This window comes from Rhodnius prolixus, unplaced genomic scaffold (assembly GCF_049639745.1).
Source record: "Rhodnius prolixus isolate KJV_2025 unplaced genomic scaffold, Rpr scaffold_4, whole genome shotgun sequence".
Taxonomy (NCBI): Eukaryota; Metazoa; Arthropoda; class Insecta; order Hemiptera; family Reduviidae; genus Rhodnius; species Rhodnius prolixus.
In genome coordinates, this window is record NW_027411614.1 from 37,165,390 (window position 1) to 37,187,060 (window position 21,671).

Here is a 21,671-nt window from a genome sequence, read left to right on the forward strand (position 1 = left end):
CCTTAAAGTAATGACTATCGCTGTAGTATATTTGCTAAGTTGGCGGCAAGTTTAATTCAAAACGTATCTTTACTTTTTAACATTTCCATTTGTTTTGAACTAGAGAAATACAAAGCTGATTCGTTCATAACTGAATGATCTAAATAATTAGCATGATTTTTTTTTTTGCTTAGTGGGACTGAAAAATACACTAAATGAAAGTGATTTCATTTTAAAAATGAATGTCCCTCTTACTTTGATTTCTGTTGCTTTTCCCGTAAATCGAATCAGTAGAAACATGTTTATTAAGGCTTAAATGCAAAAAGTAACAAAATGGTTACACCAATACAAATAATTCAAAGCCATTAAATACCTAGTCAAATTATAACGCTGTACTGGGAAGAGTAAGATATTTTAGAAAATAAATTTACCTTTTGTCATAAAAATCATCTAAATTAGACTCATAGGGTCATTAAATTTAGGATAAATTAGACACTTTCAACCTAGATTATCTTTTCTGTACCCGTTATAGTTCTTATGCATACATTAACTGCTATTGTCAGTTCAGAATATACTACATAATCTATCTTATGGACTGTTGCACATTTTTTCTTGAATGAGAAGAGCTCCTGAATTAAAAGGCAGCGGCGAGATAAAGAGGATGATGATTAGGATGGCAGATTATACCAAATGGTGACTAACCGAAAAATATTTTTTTTTCCTGAAATAAACAGAAATTACCTCACCGATAAAAAAAAAAAGGGCATGGCCAACTCATTTATTCAGTTTATTGATATATTATAAAAACTATTTTTAAACTTGGCTTCTATATACTTCCTGCACAATCCATATTGATTCTTTTCAATCGCCCATTACCTCAACTATATAAAACTTGTCAATGAAAGATCCTCAAAAACACATTTTAACCCTCTCACATTAGAAATAAGGAATCTTTCTAGTAAATATTATAAATAATAATTTTTGTACAAAATGTTAGCAGCCCATTGATTTTCGTTAACAACGTTATCTTCAAAGTCTAAATGTGACGTTCTGGAGACTTTCATAATCTTCTTCAAATTATTAGTAAAAGAGAAAAGGTTTTGTCAACTGTAATTATAAAAGTCTAAAGTAACTATTGCTTAATCATGTGACGGAAGAAGCAAAGAGAAATTGTTCAATGTTCTGAAAAAATGTACTTAAAATTAGAAATTTTTAAAAACATTTTTTAAGTAGTAAAAGAGGTTTAATGTACGCAAAGGCAATAAAGTAGCCGAGCAATTTGTCTACTATACAATCCTTATCTAACATTATCTTTTTTTTTAAATTAACAGGCGATTTTTTTTTTTTTTACACTAAGTACGGTGACTTTAGATGACTGATTTGATTAAGAGGAGACATTTTCGTTTTAAATATTCAGGAGGACTGACAACAAGATCAAGTAATTAGGTAATAAAAAATTTATAATATATATTTTTAGGATATAATTTTAGCCGAATTTTCCTTAAGGAAATAGAAAAAAATAAAAACTTAGTGAGCTAAAATTTCTGAAATGTCAGGTTTCTCTTCTGTGAGATTGACATTTCTTTTGTGTTAAAGAAGAGGTAAATTTTTTTTTTTATGAAATGCACAAAACAGTTAAATTCGGAAATTCATTCTTCAGTGTGTAACAGCAATCTTTTGGTAAGCAACAGTAAATTTCTGTGAGGAGAGGAGATAATTTTGGACAGGGTTAATGGTGTGGAAGAATTTAAATCAACATTCAAGATTTCTCTAATGCGATTAAAACATTAACTAAAGAAAAACGAACGCCGTGAACGTAAAGTCTGGAGTGCAATATTCATCAAGAGAAGAGAAACAGGTCCCGAAAACACAAGTCTCAAACTCTTCCAAATAAAAACATTCTATGATATAAACGACATGAGGAAATAAGTGCAACAGTGTTGTGTAAGTGAATGAAGAAATAACTCTTTGATTGCTAGTAAAACAATCAATCGAACGAATCAAATCAAGGGAAGCTATCAAGCGAACAATTAATGTTTTTTTTTCTTACTAAACTCCCAGTCAAAAAAATCGCAACACCTATAAATTTCGAATTTTTTTTAGATTTTGAAGCCTAGCCCACCTTTTATTTTACTTCTTGTTATAGGATTAATTTATGAATTAGCTGAGGAGAGACAGTAGGGATTATTAACACCTTTGTTACTCATTATTTGTCAACAAACGAAGGATTAAATGTTTATCTTGATTTCACTTCCTCTTTCAGTCTGTATTTACCTTTAGTTTGCCCCGTACATCAGTTTCTTTCTTTCTTTATTCAAGTGATAATGAGTCGTTTAAGCCGTGATGGTTTATTTAGAGTAATAAGTCTTCACGAAGAAGCACCCTCTGAAGAACTCTTCAGAAGTGAAGAAGGAAAATCTTTGCAAAACAACGCTAATCGCCTTGGTTTGCATTTCTCTATTGTTTCAAGGGCCATTAAAAGCTTCAGAGAGACAGGGAGTCACTCAAGATGACCAAATTCAGGACCTCCAAAAGTGACAGATCCCATTGATGATCGTTTTATTAAAATGCAAACACTCAGGAAACGCAGTTCAACAGCTTCAAGCATTAAAAACTTGGTTGCTGTTGTTCGGGGAATAACGATCTTAGAGTCTACTGTTAGAAGAAGACTGAGAGAGTGAAACCTTTTATCCAGAAAGTCTGTGAAAGGACCACTTCTTACTGCAAAACACCGTAGACAGAAACTAAGGTTTGCAAGAGAACACCAAACATGGACTGAAGAGGAATGGAAAACTGTCCTATTCACTAAAGAGACGAGGGTGGCTCTAAACAGTCCAGATGACCGTGGCAGAGTATTGAGAAGACTTAGAGAACTAGACTTAGAGGTCAGTGTTAGAGACTGTGGCATTTGGAGGGGGCTCGATCATGCTCTGGGATGCCATTTCTTGGGAGGCACGTACCGAGTTGGTACCAATTCAAAGAGGGACCTTGAATGCTTTAAAGTATGTGGAGATGATTTTACAAGATCATGTAATACCCTACGTACCATTCATTGGTCCTTAATCACTGCTTATGCATGATAATGCCCAGCCACATAAGGCAATATGTTTCTGACTACTTCAACGCAACCAGTATCCGTAACTTAGAGTGTCCAGCAAGAAGTCCCTACCTTAACCCAATCGAGCATGTGTGGGACAACCTTAAAAGGAAGGTTCGGTCGCGGGATCCTCCTCCTACCACACTTGAAATGCTGAAGACAGGTGTATTGGATGAGTGGGACAACATCCCCCAAGATTTTATTAAAACTCTTTTCAGGGGTAGGATGGAAGTCGTTATTAAAGTCAGAGGAGGCAATACCTCTTGTTAAATTCTGTTCTAAACCTCAAAAATGTACAATTTAAAAAATATATATATATATATTTTGTGTTGTTTTGAAAAAATTTTTGTTTTAATTAAACATGAGTTCAATTTTATTTTTTTGTTTAGTAAAATTGATTATTCTTAAGTCTTTGTTTAATGAGAATTTATGAGCATATTTGTGAAATATAACACCTGCTTTTCCCGAGAAATTCTAAAATTTCTGGGTATTGCGATTTTTTTGACTGGGAATGCATTATTCTCGTGGTTGTGTCTTATACTTCATCTCCAAACTCAGAATTACAAAACACAGTAAAATCTTTACTAACAACATGTATACAACTCTGCTGGTCAATCTTCGACAACTTTCAATGTCACTTCCATGTAGGTATGATACAATCTGCAGTTGAGTAACATTGTATAATGTTTCCCGTTTGAGAGTTTTGTCGTTAGGGAGGGATTAGACTTTAGCGAGTCTATTCACTAAGAAATGTGGAACACCTGAAGAATAAGTGGGTTTGAGATTAGGAAGAAAAATGCGTACGTATTTTTTAAATATTTTATTGGCTATATAATTTTTAATGAATTAATCATTTCTATTACAATTAGGCCATTTAAACAGAATTGCCCGTTATATTGTATGGTTTATATCTATATATTTATATAAATATCGACATATTTACACAATATATTCACTTTGGTTAAAATAATTTTAACGAAAAGCACAAGGTTTTTTTTTTTTTGAAATAAAGCTTTACATACAAAAATATAACTTAGAATGTATTTACTTGCAGGATATACAGCACAATCGCGAAATAAATATAAACAAATAAGTTAAGAACAAATTATACAAAACAAAAAGCAGAGTTTTTATCTATTAAAATAAGAGAGAGAGAGAGAGGTATTCATTCATATTTATTATTTTTTATTTTTGTAAATGTAGTAGTTTGCTCAAAATTAATGAAATCTCAACTGATTTGATTTTTCAAATATATTCAATTTTTATACAACGTACACAAAATATATAAATCATTTCTTTTTATTGAAGCTATTACATTACAAATAAAAATATACCGAGACCCAATGTTTACCAACATTGGCAAAGAATAAATAAAGAAAGAGAATAAATTGTAATATGTACAAATATACACAATTAGGTTTAAATAAACAATGAACCTGCTTGAAGCAGCCTGATTCTGTTTTTATTGTATACCTTGTATACCCTTTAATTAACGTGGTGTTTGTCAAATAAATTATACTAAAATTTTTTTAGCACCCAATAAAGACGGAGAAGCAAAGTAGTATTCTATTAACAATGAATAATTGGATATTAGCCGTTTGAATAGACATTCATAAAATTGTCGAAGTCTGGAGGTCAAATCCCTCATTTTTTGTTCAAACTTCCTAACTCTTGTGAAATAATATAATCTAAATGAAACAAAATAAACTACTTGTTTCATTAATAGTACCATTACTGTTGATATTTTTACTAAATATATATGGTATATGTTTTACAATATATATATACATATTTGACATTTACATGAAGGTGAATACTACTCTCCGTAGCTTGGTCATATTATGAGGCCATATAAAATGCAAGTAAATACTAATTAATATTTAAAATGTCGTTTTTATAAGAAACATACCAATTATAATGTATGTAGTAAACAGCATTAATAATATAATTGTTTTGTGTCGCCAATAATTAATTTATTTTTGACAGAAGAAAAACCAACACAAAAAAGAGAGTATGAGCTTTTTTGTTATAAATTACTTTAATGAAACTCAAAGTTACAAATTTATATTAACTTTTTTATTTTTTTTCGTTTAATATTTCTAACAAGGACTTATAAAAAAGGAGTGTTGCAAAGTTCAGGTACAGATAAATTTAAATACTCAATTAAAAAAAAAAAATCAGAATTCTAGCAGATTTGTTCAAGTTTTATATTTACAGAATATGTACTGTTTTAATCAAAATTTAAACATTTCCATAACTTTTTTTTAAAAAAAACTATCCTTGACCGCCAATGAGAAATTTGACAACGTATTTAATTGTATTACTGTAAAAAATAAGTGATGATAGATTTATCTGTCTATCTCCAATAATTTAGAATGATTTCTTTTAGATCAATTAATAATAAAAATCATTTAAAAATTTACTACATTCGCTAATTACACTTTATTATAAGAAGTTATTGATTAGTCACACATGTAGCAATTAAAATGTGTAACGGTGTGTTGTCCTTTTATTTCTCACTTTGTTATTGTAATTTGCTGGTATCGCAAACAATTGCTAAAAGTTTCTTCACGTTTATTTGCCTAGCTCAAAGTACAATGCTAAGTTAATAGGATATCCTACGTGACTCACTCTAACATCATCACAACAGTCCTCTAAATAAGGCCTATGAATGTGCAGAAATTTTAGGCAATTATTTTCTTCAAAACTATTTTCAAAATTCAAAATTTAAAGTGTTTCGAAACAATGTTTAAAATTTTAATTTCAATCGATTGTGATAGCAGGAACAGATAGAAGAATGTACAAATATCCCGATTATTTTTTTTTTTTTACTGTAATTTAAATCTATTTACTCAAAAATAATTATTATAAAACGAACCATAAAGCAATGAGTTAAACAACTAGTACATTTGTATTTCAAAAAAGATTATTTAAATGTCCCACATGATATTTTTTAGAGGCAAATTTTGAGGCTTTCGAACTTGAATATCAAAATAATGGGATTTGCTTTGAAATGCGTACCACACACACATCTGGTAAAAAGTAATAAAATCATACATGGTGAGCCTGAGAAGGTGCAGCCACAAATGTTTATTTTTGAATGTCCAATTAACAAATGTTAATACAAAACCATCTATTTTCTTAATTCTTTCATTTTTAACATCAAGGGCAATATTTATAACGATTTATCGAAACTAAATTTTTGCTTCTGCTGCACCAATGAATTATTATTATTATTTTGAGAAATTTTTGCTTAAATTAACACCGGTTACATTATAAAATCGTTGAATCAAGTGCCCAAAACAAGTATTCACCTAGATATTTTTTCCTAAAATAAGTAATCATTTTCTCACAGTAATATACTATTTTGTTTATTTATTTATAAATGATAGAATTTTCTACAAATAAATTAAATCGTAAAATAAAAGAAACTAAAATCGGCAACAACAGAATAAATTTATTAAAATGAATCAAATATTTGATTATTTTGATACTCCTTTATTTCAAAGTTGTAAATTTTAATAATAAGGGTTATTATTATTAATATTATTTTAAACAAATATTAAAACAACATTTTTTCTATTAACAATAAGTTTTTATTAATTATTATTACTATACAGTTTACAAGTAGCAAAAGATATGCTTTCAGAACTATACACATTTAATTTTTATTGTACAAATTTATTCAGGGCAATTAATTAATCGCCCTAAGACAGAGCTCTTATCCTAAGAGCTACAAAATATATATTCCATATATAACACATTAGAGGGAGGGAAATGTGGGAATTCCACACAAATCTGACCAAAAACAATATATATATATTGTACATATAGATATATGTTGTACCAAGCGTCATCAATTTGCACAAAATATATAATTACCCGCGACATAATTTGTAACGTCCTTTTTTTACTTATATATATAAAAGAACGTAAAGAAGAAGTAGAAACAAAGTACAATTTAAACACTGATTCATAAAAAAAATGTGGTAACAATTTTCATTCTAAAATATACCTTACTAATGTTCGGCACAAAACAAAAATGCTTGGAATATTTTAAAAATTTATGTTTTTAATCAATCGTTCTACAAAATAAAGTTACTATTTTGGATTTTCACAATATACGGGGTCAAAACAAGACAGAAATATCGTGCTTAAGGTTGTTCCTTTTTCTTCCCATGTTACTCATTATTCCACTGCTCATTGTAAGCTTTTTCTTTTATGTAGCATATGGGAATTAATTTTCAGTTATATATTCAGAAATTAAAACATTTACAAAAAGGTAAAAAAGAAAAAGAGTGAGTCATGAGTTGCAGAGGAGGATGTTTATAATGTGACAAACATGTATATTATATTTAAATTCTAGAGAAAATACTCTATGTAATTTGGAATCATACAGGAATTAAGTTTTCTCCAAAAGTATATTATTACTCCACTGCTTCTAAAGTTGTCTCAGCTTCTCCTGACAGCGCATCAACAAACACCTGTGTACAGAAAGAATATCAAAAAATTAAATCTTGAGCTATGTATAGATTTTAGAAAGACCACAAATTGAGATATGATTAATTTTTTTCAAATGTTCTTGATGTTTTCTTATCATTTTTAAAATTGGGAGATCCATCTTAAAGAAATATTTTGATAGATTTTTTTGTTGTTTATTTTTTAATTTCTAGCCTGTAAATCTCATAATAGTACCGAAACCGCTTTTACATGAACCATTTTTTGTGGTATACGCTTTTAAATTGGCTTACCAGCAACAAGTCCCTAAAGTCTTCAAATAGGTGTCAAAAAAGTTGTTGAAACATTCACGATTTCTCTTAAATGATTTCTTAACTACCACAGATGGATTTTTCTCAAAACTAAAGTTTTACGGCACAGTTAATTCTTTTCAAGCCGTTATACAATATTACCGAAACGACACTTAAATTCTCTCTCCCTTTAAACATTTATTAAGTTACACGTTTGCAAAAAATCGTACTGGATTTGATGATTCTAATCAGTTATATTCTTATGGTAGGTGAATTCCTTTCATAATGCGGACGTTGTTTTGAGGCCTACTTTTTGCAATTAATCACAGATTTCTGCATCAATTTTTAACATAACCCCAATTATTGTATACCGTTCGAAAGGTGATCGTATGTAGATGTTTTTCCTGAATAGTGCACGGTTTTTTCATATAAAAAGTTTTTGAGAAAAATGAAGTCAAAGTTTTTGGAAAAAATTAGAAACTTGCTATTTCTTATGTTTGGGCTACAAAGTAAAATACTTAATATTATTTTTTTGGAATACAAATTAGCTTATTTAAAAGGAAATTTAACCTTTTTTCTAATGAGCTTATTAAAATAACTGTAGCTTTAATAGTGTGAGAAATATAGACTACTTTTTGCTAAAAAGTAGTAACACCTTGAAAAAACATAAAATTAAAAATATCTATAAAACGGAGCCGAATCGAGCCATAGTTTATATGGAATTTTTTGTTGCAAATGATGCCCAGAATCGCCTCCCGAAGTTACCGTAGTCTTATGCTGAACACCCTGTATATAAAATTCTTTATTCGGTAAAAACATAAAATAACACTATTACATACAATACAGAAATAGCATGGCTACAAGCCGTCTGTTGGAGCTGCCGCATGAAAGTAATATAACTTGCAAATATAGAAATTTCATTGATAAATATTTAATGGTTCATTCGACTTAGCAACATAAAAATATAAGGGCAAAGATGGTTCATTAAGCTTTAGGCCTGCTATCTACTAATGCGACTAATGATATCGCTAAAAATACCTAGGTATTCAAAGCTTTAAATTGCTTTTATTATTTATGGAAATATTATCAGCACACTCCTGAGGCGTCTGATAACCAGATGCGTCAATTGAGATAGAAATTCATCAACCTCTAGGCTCCCCACCAACAAAGGCAACACTTCTCCCTGAGAATGAGCAGTCCGTATTTTTTTTTTTTTTTTTTTAAATTTAATAGTTCATTGATCAACCAAAGTATTAAATATTTTTACTAAGAGGAAAGCAATTATCCAATCTGGAATTTATACCACCCACTTTGGGAGTTTTGTCAAAGCTAATTTTGTTCGAAACTTATAGAGGTAAACGTAGACAAAGTTTGGAGTGTTACGAGGGTCGTTTGAAAAGTCCGTGCAAAGTCAGAGAGATAGCACTACTGGCGCGTATCGAGGTTATGTTTAGTTAGTAGCATCTCTTGGAAGAACACACACCAAGTTTCAGCCAGATCGGTCTATTTCTTTGTGTTTGGCATTCGTTTGAATCAAGGAAGTCGAGTGATTTTCAAAAAATGGACGAAAAAGAATTTCGTGTGTTGATTAAACACTACTTTATGAAAGGCAAAACGCCTCAGGAGACTAAAGAGAAGCTTGATAAACATTATGGTGACTCTGCACCTTCGATTAGATCAGTGGTTTCAAAATTTTCGGAGTGGCCATATGGGCACAAGTGACGCTGAACGTTCTGGACGCCCTTGAGGTTACTACTCCAGAAATCATTGATAAAATCCATGATATGGTCATGGATGACAGAAGAGTGAAGGTGCGTGAGATTGCTAGTGCTGTGGGCATCTCGAATGAACGGGTACACAATATTTTGCATCAACATTTGGACATGACAAAGCTATCCGCAAGATGGGTGCCGCGATAGCTCACGCTTGACCAAAAACGAAATCGTGTGAAGTGTTGCAAGGACGGTATGCAGCTGTTCCAGAAGAATCCGCAGGACTTAAAGCGTCGTTTCGTCACTGTGGATGAAACATGGATACAACACTACACTCCTGAGACCAAAGAACAACCTAAACAATGGGTTACCAAGGGGGAATCTGCGCCAAAAAAGGCGAAGACCGTTCCTTCGGCCGGAAAGATTATGGCGACTGTCTTTTGGGATTCGCAAGGAATAATCCTCATCGACTATCTGGAAAAGGGTAAAACTATTACAGGTGCATATTATTCATCGTTATTGGACCGTTTGAAAACCGAGCTGCAAGAAAAACGCCCACGATTGGCCCACAAAAAAGTCCTTTTCCATCACGACAACGCACCAGCTCACACCTCAGCAGTTGTGGTCGCAAAATTAACGGAAATAGGGTTCCAACTCGTTTCACATCCCCCCTATTCTCCAGACTTGGCTCCCTCGGACTACTATTTGTTCTCCAATATGAAGAAATGGCTGGCGGGAAAAAGATTTTATTCAAACGAGGAGGTGATTGCAGAAACGAATGGCTATTTTTCAGACTTGGACAAATCCTATTATTCGGAAGGGATCAACAAACTAGAGCAGCGTTGGACGAAGTGTATAAGCCTAAAAGGAGACTATGTTGAAAAATAAAAAAGGTTTACCCCAAAAAATTAAGTAGTTTTTATTTTTGCACGGACTTTTCAAACAACCCTCGTACACTCATTCTGACAGGCCTACAAATCAATTGGGTATTCCCCAATTATATGATGGTGTACTTAATACTCAGAAACGTCAAGAGAACCCAGTGTTTAGTACAAATTACAGGTTCGAGAGAATTTGTAGTGGAACTGTAAACTGTAATAATCACAACAAGAACAAATATCTGTTTGCTAAACTTCCTTGATTACTGAAATACAGAATACATACAAAGAGATAATCTTAGAAATGTACATTTATAATAATTAATTGGTGAAAGGAAGTCAGAGAAAAAGATTCATGCATATATCATTATTCAATCATATCAAAATGAAATAAACAATTCGAAATAAAAATCTTTCAGCATGCAGAATATCACATAATGAGTGCTATTAACAAGAAAAAACTAACCTCTGAAGGTGTGGTAGGAATTATAGGGGTTTCAGTAGTCGTATCAATAACTGGTAAAGTAACTGGTAAATCTTCAAGTGCGGGGGACGGTGCGAAACCTGGACATAATATACACAACTATTGCACACAAACATGCATCTTTTGCGTTTTCCTTCCTCTTTCTTGTGCATTAAAATATTTACAATATTAAATATTCATTCTATTGAATTTTGCTGAGTTTCTAAAGCCATACTTTATGTACAGCTTGTAATACAACTTACTTATGGATCAATTGCTTATAGTTTTTTGTTTTCGATCAGGGTAAAATAATTTATCTTTTGAAAGCAAATGACAGCTAATGTTTGAGTTCAAACAGAGTGATGAATAAAAACTTTGATAATATTAAATAGATACAAAATATTAGAAATTAAGCACACTTCAAAGTTAATTATAATATTTTATATTGCGCTGCCAGACGTCGCATAGCCGAATTGGCCATTGAACATGAAGGCGTAAGTTAAAAAGAAAAAAGTTAATTATTATTATCAAAGCTTAAAACTGTGGAAATAAAATTAAAAACAAAAAAACTGATGGGCTGTGCAATTTTCAAGAGGAAATCGCCAAATTCATGCCAAAAAATTTGTTTTTAATTATTCAAAAATTTCAAAATATGAAAAATTATAAAACACTAACTTGGACCGTTATGATCCTGTCTTTCATGAAGCGCGTGCACTTGTTCTTTAGCTCTTTGGAGTTCGCGCCTCAAATTTTCTCTTTCTTTATCTTTGGCAGCCATTATATTCTAAAAAAAATAAAAAGGAAAAAAATGTGATTAATGTTACATAACATGTAACGAGAAAAGTGCTAATATAACTAAAATGCGAATGAAAATTACTTACTAAAAGTTGCGTCAAGTAAGAATTAAGTAAAGAAGCTATACTATGTACTCTGTAAGCTGGTACTCCAGGTAGCCTTTCTGATTTCGGGGTGGTCCTGCCTACCTCCGAAGTTGCTGCTACAGCTTCTTCTTCACTAATATGAAGTGAATCATTCACCATTCTCAACAGCTCATGAGCTGTTAACAGAATAAGTTATTTTAATATACTTGCGAGACTTTATAACTGCCAAATATCTCAGCATATAAGTACCAATGGATAACAGAAAAATGCTGCAGGAAAAAATATTTATTGTTATCAAACTAAACCCATTTAATTCTTTTTATCTACTCTACTCTCTTTGAGATATCACTTTTTTTTTTTCATAACTATAATTCTGATCTTCTCTCTGGCATCGAATCTTCAGTGATTGTCACATTTATGATTCATTTCGTTATTATGTTTCGTGTGTTTAATTCCAATTAATCAAATTTTTTTTTCTCTTTTGGAATAGAATGTCGCTGATTTCCTTCAACTTTAAATCAATGAATGTTTTATTTTTTCCGATTTCAGCTTTCGAGAATTTTAATGTCTCTATTCATAGACTAAACATATTAGCTCATGATATTTATTCTCATATTTATATTATTTACTCATATATTACTCATTTAGTTGATTTACAACAGCTAACCTAAGTGAGCCTAATTAAAATCTATCATTATAGTTAAATAATTTATTGAAAATAGTAATGAAAATAAGAGGCACCTCGGTAGCCGAGCGGTTAGAGGAGAGGCCCACAAAGCTAAGAAGAATTGTGGTACTGGGTTCGATTCTCCCAGTCTAGTTCTTGGATTTTCTTTAATGGTTTATGCGAGAAATTAATAGTAGAGTATGTAAGTTAATCGCCTCCAACCACAACACTTAATTTGGTAGTTGGATGTAAAGCCCGCCAATAAAAATACGTACCTTGATTGACTGCAGCTAATACCAGCTCTGAGGGTTCTTTATTTGGTTCTGACTCGCCAGCGAGCTCTGCTATTGTCTCGAACTCCTCTCTAGGCACATGGAGAATATCAGCTACTAAAACTTGTTTTTCGTATAAAGCCTGCTTCACTAGTTCATCTTTTCTTCTTAATTTTTCTAAAAATCAACACATAAATTTATATTATTATTTTTTTTAAATAAAATAAAAAAGTTATAAAATTCTCTTATAAATTAGTTTGACCAAATCTAGTAAAAATGTAACATCTGTTTAAAATCAGTAAGAGAAACCTTCTGACAGACTAAACCATAAATTCTTAAATAGCTTGTTTAGAGTGTTTTTGTGGTTTTCATCAGAATATTTTTGTAAAAATTTCAAGGAGGAACAATTTGAATACGGAAAGAATTTTTACAGCATTGTAAATTTTTAAACCAAATCAAGAAGAGAGAATTTCATTAGCCACCTGCAACCTAACAAAATTTACAGTAACCTACACAATTCTATCTCTTCTTGTAGGTGTAAGTAAGTAGACACTACTTCCTTAGCCCTGCAGGTATCCCGTACTTGGTATTTCAACATTTACAGTGGCATTCTTTGTCACACACTTACAAACACATAGATTCTATAAAGAAGCTGTTGTGTTGAACTATTTGGGTTTAGCGAATCCTCAGGCTAACTCGAGTACATCTCGTATACAATTACAAATTTTAGTTAACGAAAACTAACATTTAAGCAGAAACTATTTATCATTAGAAAGCCACAATCTATAGGTCGCAGAGGATTTGGCTAGTACCTTACCTCCTTCACAATGTAAATTCTATCTTTTATCTAAGGATGACACATTATATTTTTTAAGATATTATTTTTGAGGAGTTTTGGTAAGTTATAAATTAAAAATCTAAAATAAAGAAAGTTTATTTATAACTGACCAAAACTTAAGGTTCCTCAAAAATATTATCTTATCTAGGTCTATTCAAGAACTGCAACTATATTATATTTTTTAGGGTCTTTTTCACGGATTATGTTTTATGCGAGAATAAATAGAAATTTGCAATCAACTGAGAGAGACGTGCCCCTTTATGATGGGTGAAAATAATTTTGTGCTTGAGAAGAAATAATGGGTTTAGATTGGTAAAAAGAATGGTCGTATTTAAGGAAAATGATAAGTTGACTGTTTATTTGGTACTAGGTTTGAAATATGACACTTTACGCAGTATTATTTGATTGCAGTAAGCCGAGAAGCAAGATGCACTGATCCTGTCTTCGTAGAACGTAACAAAAAACTTTATTTGCATCAGAAGTAGATACTGTTTAAAGCAGGAAGTTTACAAACATTTCCAAAAAAAAAAAAAAACTGTATTTACCTAAAGGTGTCAACACTGGCTCTGCAGTCAGCACATCCCTTTGAGAAATGAGCACTTCAGTTGGTTCTATAAGTGCGCTCTCGGCAGCAGTCAAACTAGCTATATGGGTATCACTGTCACTCCCATCACTTCGCCTATTGCTTGATTCAGCTAGATAACACAATATTAAATAAAATTTAGGGTAAACCATTTCTTTGATAACAAATTATTACAGATGAAAAAATTTACCAAGTTTGGAAGAAGCAGTTGTAGCAGGTGAACCCGGCTGAGGTGTAGTTTGTCCAGATGGCACTGGAGTAACACACGGACTAGGCGTATCAGGACCATTACTTGATCTAGGTGGTGAAAGGAGGTCTGTTCCACTTGTTCCTTCTGAAGATACGGCATCTTCCCTGTAGAAAAAAAAAAAAAATCAGATATAATGTTTTTTCCGATATGAAAATTTAATCAAATGTAATTAATTCCAAACTTAATTGTCCCCAAATTATGTCATCTCAATTAAAAAGACATTTCAATAAATATTTTCTGCTATTAGCCGACTAGAAAAAGGCAAAATTACTAACTTGTCTCGAACTGATCCGAAAGCAGTATCAAGATCCGAAGTTACATTGGGTTCCGATTTACCTCGATGCTTTCCTTCTCTAGTTTTATAAGCCTCGGCTGCTTCACTTATATGTTTAAACCATCTGCAACAAAAAATAAGACCAAATTTAATTTTATTAAAATCAATACTTTAAATAATACATACGAATTGATTACGAATAAACTAAGTGCGTCAAATAGTTTTTAAATGTTTGCAAGATATATGTAATTCAGAAGTTTTTATTTGCTAAACTGAGAAGATAAGAAGTAAGTTGTTGCCAAAGTCTTTCGATGATTTGCAAAATCTCTAGGGGAAAATCGGACAAAATTTGAAATAATATAATGCTTTCCCTACACATTGGACTTCCTTTATAGCCAAGTTATCTTTCTGTATACCATTACAAACATGTTAAAAGCATTAAGTCTGACCGTAGATTCGACTAAATTTACTGACACTTTAGATTTTATATCATTCTTTACAATTTAGTTAAAAGCTAAAGCAATCAAAGAGGAAGGCTAAGTAGTTGGAGTACAAATCGCACTGAAGAAACCCATCCAAGCTAATCTGTTGCTGAAGCTCAGCGTAAAACAAAACTACAGAGAAAAGAAAGATCGGTATAAGTTGTAGATGTGAAACAAGTCAGATTCTTTTACAACGAACTTCCCATTACGAAGTAAGATTGGCAAATAAACTACTTTAAGTAAAAAAAAAAAAAAAATCCAAATATTTGCAAATATTTAAACTATGAAAACAAGTTTTTGAACTGGATTAACGAAAAACCTCTTACTGAGAGGAAAGTTCCAGAATCTTTTATTTTAGACAACCCAGAAGTATTAACTTGAATACACCCAACGTGGTATCAAACTAGGGCTAAGTTCAACCTAAATTGTCAAACATAAAAAAGGCTAGGCACTTTACAAAACTGATTGATTTTAGATTTTCATTTAATATCAAAAGATAAAAAATAATAGATATCTATAAAATTATTTTAAAAATCAATTGTTTTAAGATTTTGGCAGATCATAGAAGAAAAAAATTACATATTTACACAATTTTTGGTACAACATTGGTACTGGATAAAATAATGGTTACTTTTAAAACGATATCTACATGGATTTAATTTCCGAATAAGTTCAAATCAGAGTGGAAATTAGATTGTCATTAATGGCCAAAGTTGGCAAAATAATTTGATTTCCTAATGGAATGTATTATTAATAGCGCTCAGAAAACATAGGTTCATGTTTTTATAACAAATTCTACACTCATAAAAGCTCATATAAAAGTGTGAGGGAGTGAGGGCAAAAACTACGTTCTTTTAAAGCACAAATTATCTTATTACTTAGTTGCAGAAAATAAGCTTGAACTACATAAAATGTTTTTAAGGACAAACCTTTTCATTATTAATAAACCATCTCAACAGTTGGAACCAAAATTATTATAAACTAGTAAATATTCATTAAGAAACATTAACTTGGGTGAAACATTCAGAATAACCAATTTTCGTATCAAACTAGTTAAAAATAAATGCAGGCGCACATTGAACACGATTTTAAATAGAAACAGGTTTTAATAGATTTCTTATTTGATGCTTTACTATATTCATCACTACTTTGACTAGAGGTAATTGAAAGAACAATTGTAAATGATAAGAGCAACCAATGTGGTAGGAGCTAATAAAACACAAATTCCTTTTTTTTTATTAACATTACTAATATGGAATACAAATGTGATTTCGAGATATATTTGGAAGCACGTACTAATTTGAAAGTTTTCGAGATAATATTCCTATGAAACAAGATGTCAAAAATAAATAAAAATTCTTCAGTATTTACAAATGTTTCTATTTAATTTCATTGTTAACAATAATTAAGTTGAACATTGAAAGATAATTGTAGCTATCAGATAGGAAAACTGATTTAAATTAATAATTTTAGTTAATGAATGTGGGCCATGAGAAATGTGGCAATAATTAACAAATTGAATCATAATTTTTTGTTATAATACCTTAAGTATTTTTATTTTTGTAAAAATATCCCAAATTTTGAGAAATCCAGAGGATTTCTTGAGCTAGGCCTTTTTTTCAATGTATAAATTAAATTTTCGTAATTTTGCTGAGCTTGAACATGCACAGGCTTGGAACCTGTACATTTGGCACGGCCAAGAAGCTTTTTCTAATCGTAAGACTACAAAGTCAGGCTCTCCACTGATTACATCTAAGAAATATTAAAGACCTATTTTATGATTTAATTACGTATGGTCGTCCACATCAGAGTAAAAGAATAAACTGAATATTTTTCCTTTTAAAAATGACTCCCAAAATAATTTCCTACTTTTTAATAGAGTAAATTGTATTAATTTAAAGTTCCCTGAACTTTTAGAGTGTTTCCGTTTGTTTCATGCCACATTCAATTTGATTAATTATCATAAATTGTTGCATTGTAAAATGTACTCTTCAAACTAATAGGAGAATACTGAGGAAGGCACAATGAGTTACCAGTTTTTTATATTAACTTTTCACCGAACTTAGCAAAGATAGTTGCAAATTAACTTACGTCTGATATAGTTCAAATTATTGGCCAATCTTAAGAAAATTCATAGGTGCTAAGCTAGAAAAGTCAAGTCACAATTTTAAAAAAGATTTCAGAGTTTTTTGCTTGAAAACAGCATATGCCAAAAAATGCATCAAAACAGTATTGGAATTAAACATTCAATAATTTAGTTCTTTATAATACTCTGTTTTAATATTTTACTAATATGATACCTTATTATTAAACATCCTTCCGTGACATTATGGCTAAATCACAAAAGAAATTTAAAACAAGAATCCTAATCCACCTTAGGTTCACACTCGAGAAACTACCTCAGGGAAACTGATGAAGCACCAAAACCTACTGTAAGATTAATAGAAGTAAATTCTCTGATGATGCTATCCATCCTCACCTGGGAGGTAAACAAACAGGTAGTATCCATAGAAACGCCGAATAAACGAAAATCCTAGATGAAAACAATATTTTCAATCTTCTAGAACTTTTTCGTATCTGTTGAAGGCAAAGTCCAAAGAACTTTCTACCTTCTTCGCAGCCTCAAATAGAGCGGATACAATTTTTTTTTTAACTGAGTTTCAAGCCGCTTATCCGCAAAGCAAAGATCAGAAGTATTAAACGCAAAAAGAAGAACTGAGAGAAGAAAGATTGCCCTGGTGAATCTTGTCTCAATAGAGACCGTAGTACCAACACAACTAGTCAATTTAAAATGAGATAATAGTACCAGAAGTTACTTCAGGTAGGCTCAGTTACCCTGAATCCTGCTTGTGTTCGAGCCGTCAAGTACAAAGGCTTTGTCATATGTAAAACCCACAATAGAAAATCATTTTCTGTAAATCATTTCTCGTTTGACTGTAATAACGCTGCCAAAAAGATACCTGCACCAACAGGCATTCAGTGCCAAGTTCTTCACCTTCACAAGTAGTGGTGGAACCGCAGGAATTCGCGTCGTAAAAGTAACTGAAAGGCATCCGCTTCCATCGGCTATCTTCAGATCTTTAGTGGATCTTACCTCAACATGCAGTCACCTCTTAATTTGACCGTATTATTGAGTATTATTAAGGTTACTTAACTTTACCAATTGGAGAAAAACTGAAATAACATTTTAAAATACAATTATGTTTTTTTTAACGATTAGAAGAGAGAGAGAGATTTATATTAATACTAATCAGAATTGCTGGATAACAAAAGAATAAGTGGTTAATTTTATTAAGAAATCAATTACTATGAAGATTGGGTTGAAACTGCGAGATTACATTTAACTTAAAGATTACACGTGAGATAGAACTGAGGTAAGTATTTTTTAAGTTTTAGTTTTTTATTAACTATAATTAGGATAACGAATGAACATATTTATAAATTTGATAAACGAATTTTTACAAATACTCCATTTTTATTTTACTATCTTTCTTTCAGGAAATACAAAATGTTTGAAATATGTATTTAATAAAGGATCTAGTAAAGTAAATATCAATTTTCATCAAATCAGACGGTTTGCAAGATATAAGAAAATTGGCAAAGTATTCCGTGGTGGAATTTAGGGCGAAAAGACGGCCCAAACTATCGTTTTCTTTTTTTAGTTGCATTAATTATGTAATACTGTACGCTTAACTCGACTGGCTGATACAAATACTTAATATAACTGCATACCGGGTATTTTGATTAAGTAAGTTAAATAGCTTTATAATAACCTGATATCTTCGTCTGAATAATGTACAAATGTACGTAGCTAAAAATATGAAGGAAGTGATGATGAGAAATGAACACTAAGAGTATGAAAAGGTACACTAAACCCAAGTGGATGGCACACATCTGGTGGCTCTAATACAAACTGTTGAAGGCAACTTTTGTTACTGTTGAGGGAATGTTCGCAGCAAACGCTAACCACTCGATGTAAGTGACTTATCCACTTTCCTAAGTTAATTCAATTTAACAATCCAAACAATAAATACATCTTAAATGCAAACCAGTATACAAACATGATTATTTCAAATAGTCGTAAACAAACAGAGCCTTACTTAAAAAAATAAATAGAAAAGCTGTTCTATTTTAAGCCTAAACTACAGCAATTGGTTAATACAACAATCTACCCCGCTACATACAATGGATTGCAGGAGCAAAAACCAATTCTGAAACCGTTTTAAAAATAGCCAAACATTCAATAAATTTATCTACCATTAATAAAACAAGATTAAAACGATTCCAGAGGAATGAAAATGGTAACTATATTGCAGCATTAAATCTGAAAATTTTTTCCCTAAAGTATAGAGTTCTAGGAAAAATTCTGGTTTATACAAGCAATTTGTTTTATATATTTAGGATCTTTTGTCACAGAAGATTCTGATTTATTCGTGGAGTAAGAATAGCCTTATGTACAAGTTAAACCGATCTCTAAACCGAATTATCAGATTATCAATAACCAAATTTGAAAGAGCATTAATAACATTAACAGCAAAGCATTAAGAAAAGTTCCTGCAACGAGAGTGATTTGCTGGGAATGAAACAGAGAAATAGGCCAAAGTTGTGATGGTTTACAACATATTGAAGACGAACAAATCAAACCCAAGAAGTAACGTTGAAGAGGCTAAAAATTAAAAAGTTTCAAAGTTAGTGAACTCTGCCTTACACTCCCCTCTATACATTAAATAATAAACAACTCCCAACATTCTATTTATGTTTGCGCTAAATACCAATATTTGCTGTTAAACTTTTGTTAACAAAATTCTTGGATAAAAAAAAAAAACTTAATCAAAAATAAAACGAATCACCCTGAACTGGCTGTGAAATAATGTGAGTCATTGCAATGTATATTCTACAGATTTTTTTTAAAAAGAGCATAAATAAGTCTGTATTTTAACATTTTCTAATTGCTATTTTTTGCCATAGCTGGAGTCTAAGGATGTGCAATGGGGTCGTTGAGCCTCCAAATTCCATTGGTTTCTTCACCTGAGATTCATTGACCTGAAGGAATTGGTCCTGGGAGATTACTATTAAATTTAGCCCAGCCTTTTGTTTCCTTATCAGCGGACGTCAATGAATGAGAAGGAACTCATCAACGTGTTGGAGTTGGTGTTAAGTGATGTTATTCACGAAAAATTAAAATTTATATGATAAACAAAACAAAAATGAATATAACTTCATGAATAAATCTTGATGAGGGGTTGATTTTATGAAACTAAGGACATTTTAAATTTAAATAGGCCTTTTAAATTATTCAGAGTTTTAACAATGAAGTAAACGACGTAGTATTCAAATATATAATGTTGTATTAACAGATTACTTAAAGCATTACTAAAAATGATGGAAAGCTACCAGCTTTTACTTACATAATCGCCAATTAATATTAATTTTTGACGAAAATTAGAGTATCATTTTTCCTTTAAACAAAGTTGTAACAGGATATTTTCTTTCAGGAAGTGGATTACCATTAGGAGAATAGTAATTTTCAACTAAATAGAGAGAAACTTTGCTGGCCTTGATATTTTTTTACCAGAACTCAATGTGATGTGAATAACTATGAGAACTTTTATGTAGGGCGTCAGCATACATTATATCCGTTGTATGGTAAAATTTTTAAATGCAACATCAAATTGTTGTAATAAAAAAAAATAATTATAGAAAAATAAACAATTTAATAGAACGTTAATGAATGCTAAACAAAAGCAAAAAATGGGCGGTAACATAATGAATGGGGTTTTTGTTGAAAAATAACTTGACACAAACAGCAATGTAAGATAGGGTGGAAATATAAACAAGGTCATCGACAAATTCACAATTCAAGTATTGTATTACTTGCTTTCTGAAGTTCATCTTTCATCTTTTAAACAAAATTACTATGACCTCATTATTTAAACAGTAATCGATCTAACATACTCTTTACTACAAGTTACAAAATAAGCAAACCATTACTGAAATACCAACAGGTCAAATAACATTAATATAAAAGTGGTGCTACCCTAATGCTTATTGAAGTAGATAAATTGTGTACTTAGTATAAAAAACATCGAAGAAACATGGATTTGACTCAGGGCTCAGCCAAAAAACAAGCAGGACAACTTCGTGTAATGTTTTATTCAAGAAGTCTCCCTGGACTATCCTGTTTTATTTATAAATCTCCTTGGACTTTATATATAAAACATAAGAAATGAGTACATTATACCAGGAAAGAAATATTGCAATCATGATTGCATTATTTTTTGTTCAAAAAATGTATTTGTCCAAAAAGTGATTTCAATGTTAGATTGATGGGAATGTTATTTCAAGATTTTGTTTTATATTTGTCAATTCTTTATTCTTGAAGTTTAAAGAGTCTATGTGCTTCAGTCCTGCGAAGTATGAGGCACGAATTTATTATTGCTGCCTTTTACTCACAAATAGGAGTTCAGAGTTTTGATAGAGCTAGCTACAAAGCTTAGACAAGAATGCAGATTCTTACAGGGTGCTTTTATGTAATGAACACAAATAT

At 31.1% G+C, this 21,671-nt stretch overlaps 1 protein-coding gene and 1 long non-coding RNA gene across 7 annotated transcripts in view; one reads left to right on the top strand and one right to left on the bottom strand.

The window, feature by feature from the left end:
- Positions 1–3,881: 3,881 nt before the first annotated feature.
- Positions 3,882–21,671, bottom strand: part of RhoGEF2 (Rho guanine nucleotide exchange factor 2) — a 501,746-nt gene continuing 483,956 nt past the window's right edge. For 4 of the 5 annotated variants that reach the window (XM_074130467.1, XM_074130470.1, XM_074130468.1 and 1 more), the window contains 8 exons: positions 14,644–14,766; positions 14,309–14,472; positions 14,081–14,230; positions 12,701–12,874; positions 11,759–11,934; positions 11,553–11,661; positions 10,881–10,978; positions 3,882–7,560 (listed from right to left, as the gene is read on the bottom strand). In XM_074130467.1, coding sequence (XP_073986568.1) covers positions 7,504–7,560; positions 10,881–10,978; positions 11,553–11,661; positions 11,759–11,934; positions 12,701–12,874; positions 14,081–14,230; positions 14,309–14,472; positions 14,644–14,766 — 1,051 coding nt within the window. In that variant the 3' untranslated portion in view covers positions 3,882–7,503. The remainder of the gene's footprint in view (positions 7,561–10,880; positions 10,979–11,552; positions 11,662–11,758; positions 11,935–12,700; positions 12,875–14,080; positions 14,231–14,308; positions 14,473–14,643; positions 14,767–21,671) is intronic. The other variant, XM_074130469.1, reaches the window with a different exon arrangement.
- Positions 17,657–20,359, top strand: LOC141455416 (uncharacterized). 2 transcript variants are annotated; one of them, XR_012459261.1, is made up of 3 exons: positions 17,657–18,498; positions 18,623–19,099; positions 20,093–20,359. It is a non-coding gene; the product is annotated as an uncharacterized lncRNA (long non-coding RNA). The 2 variants fall into 2 exon arrangements; XR_012459260.1 differs by having other exon boundaries at positions 18,623–18,859; positions 18,936–20,359.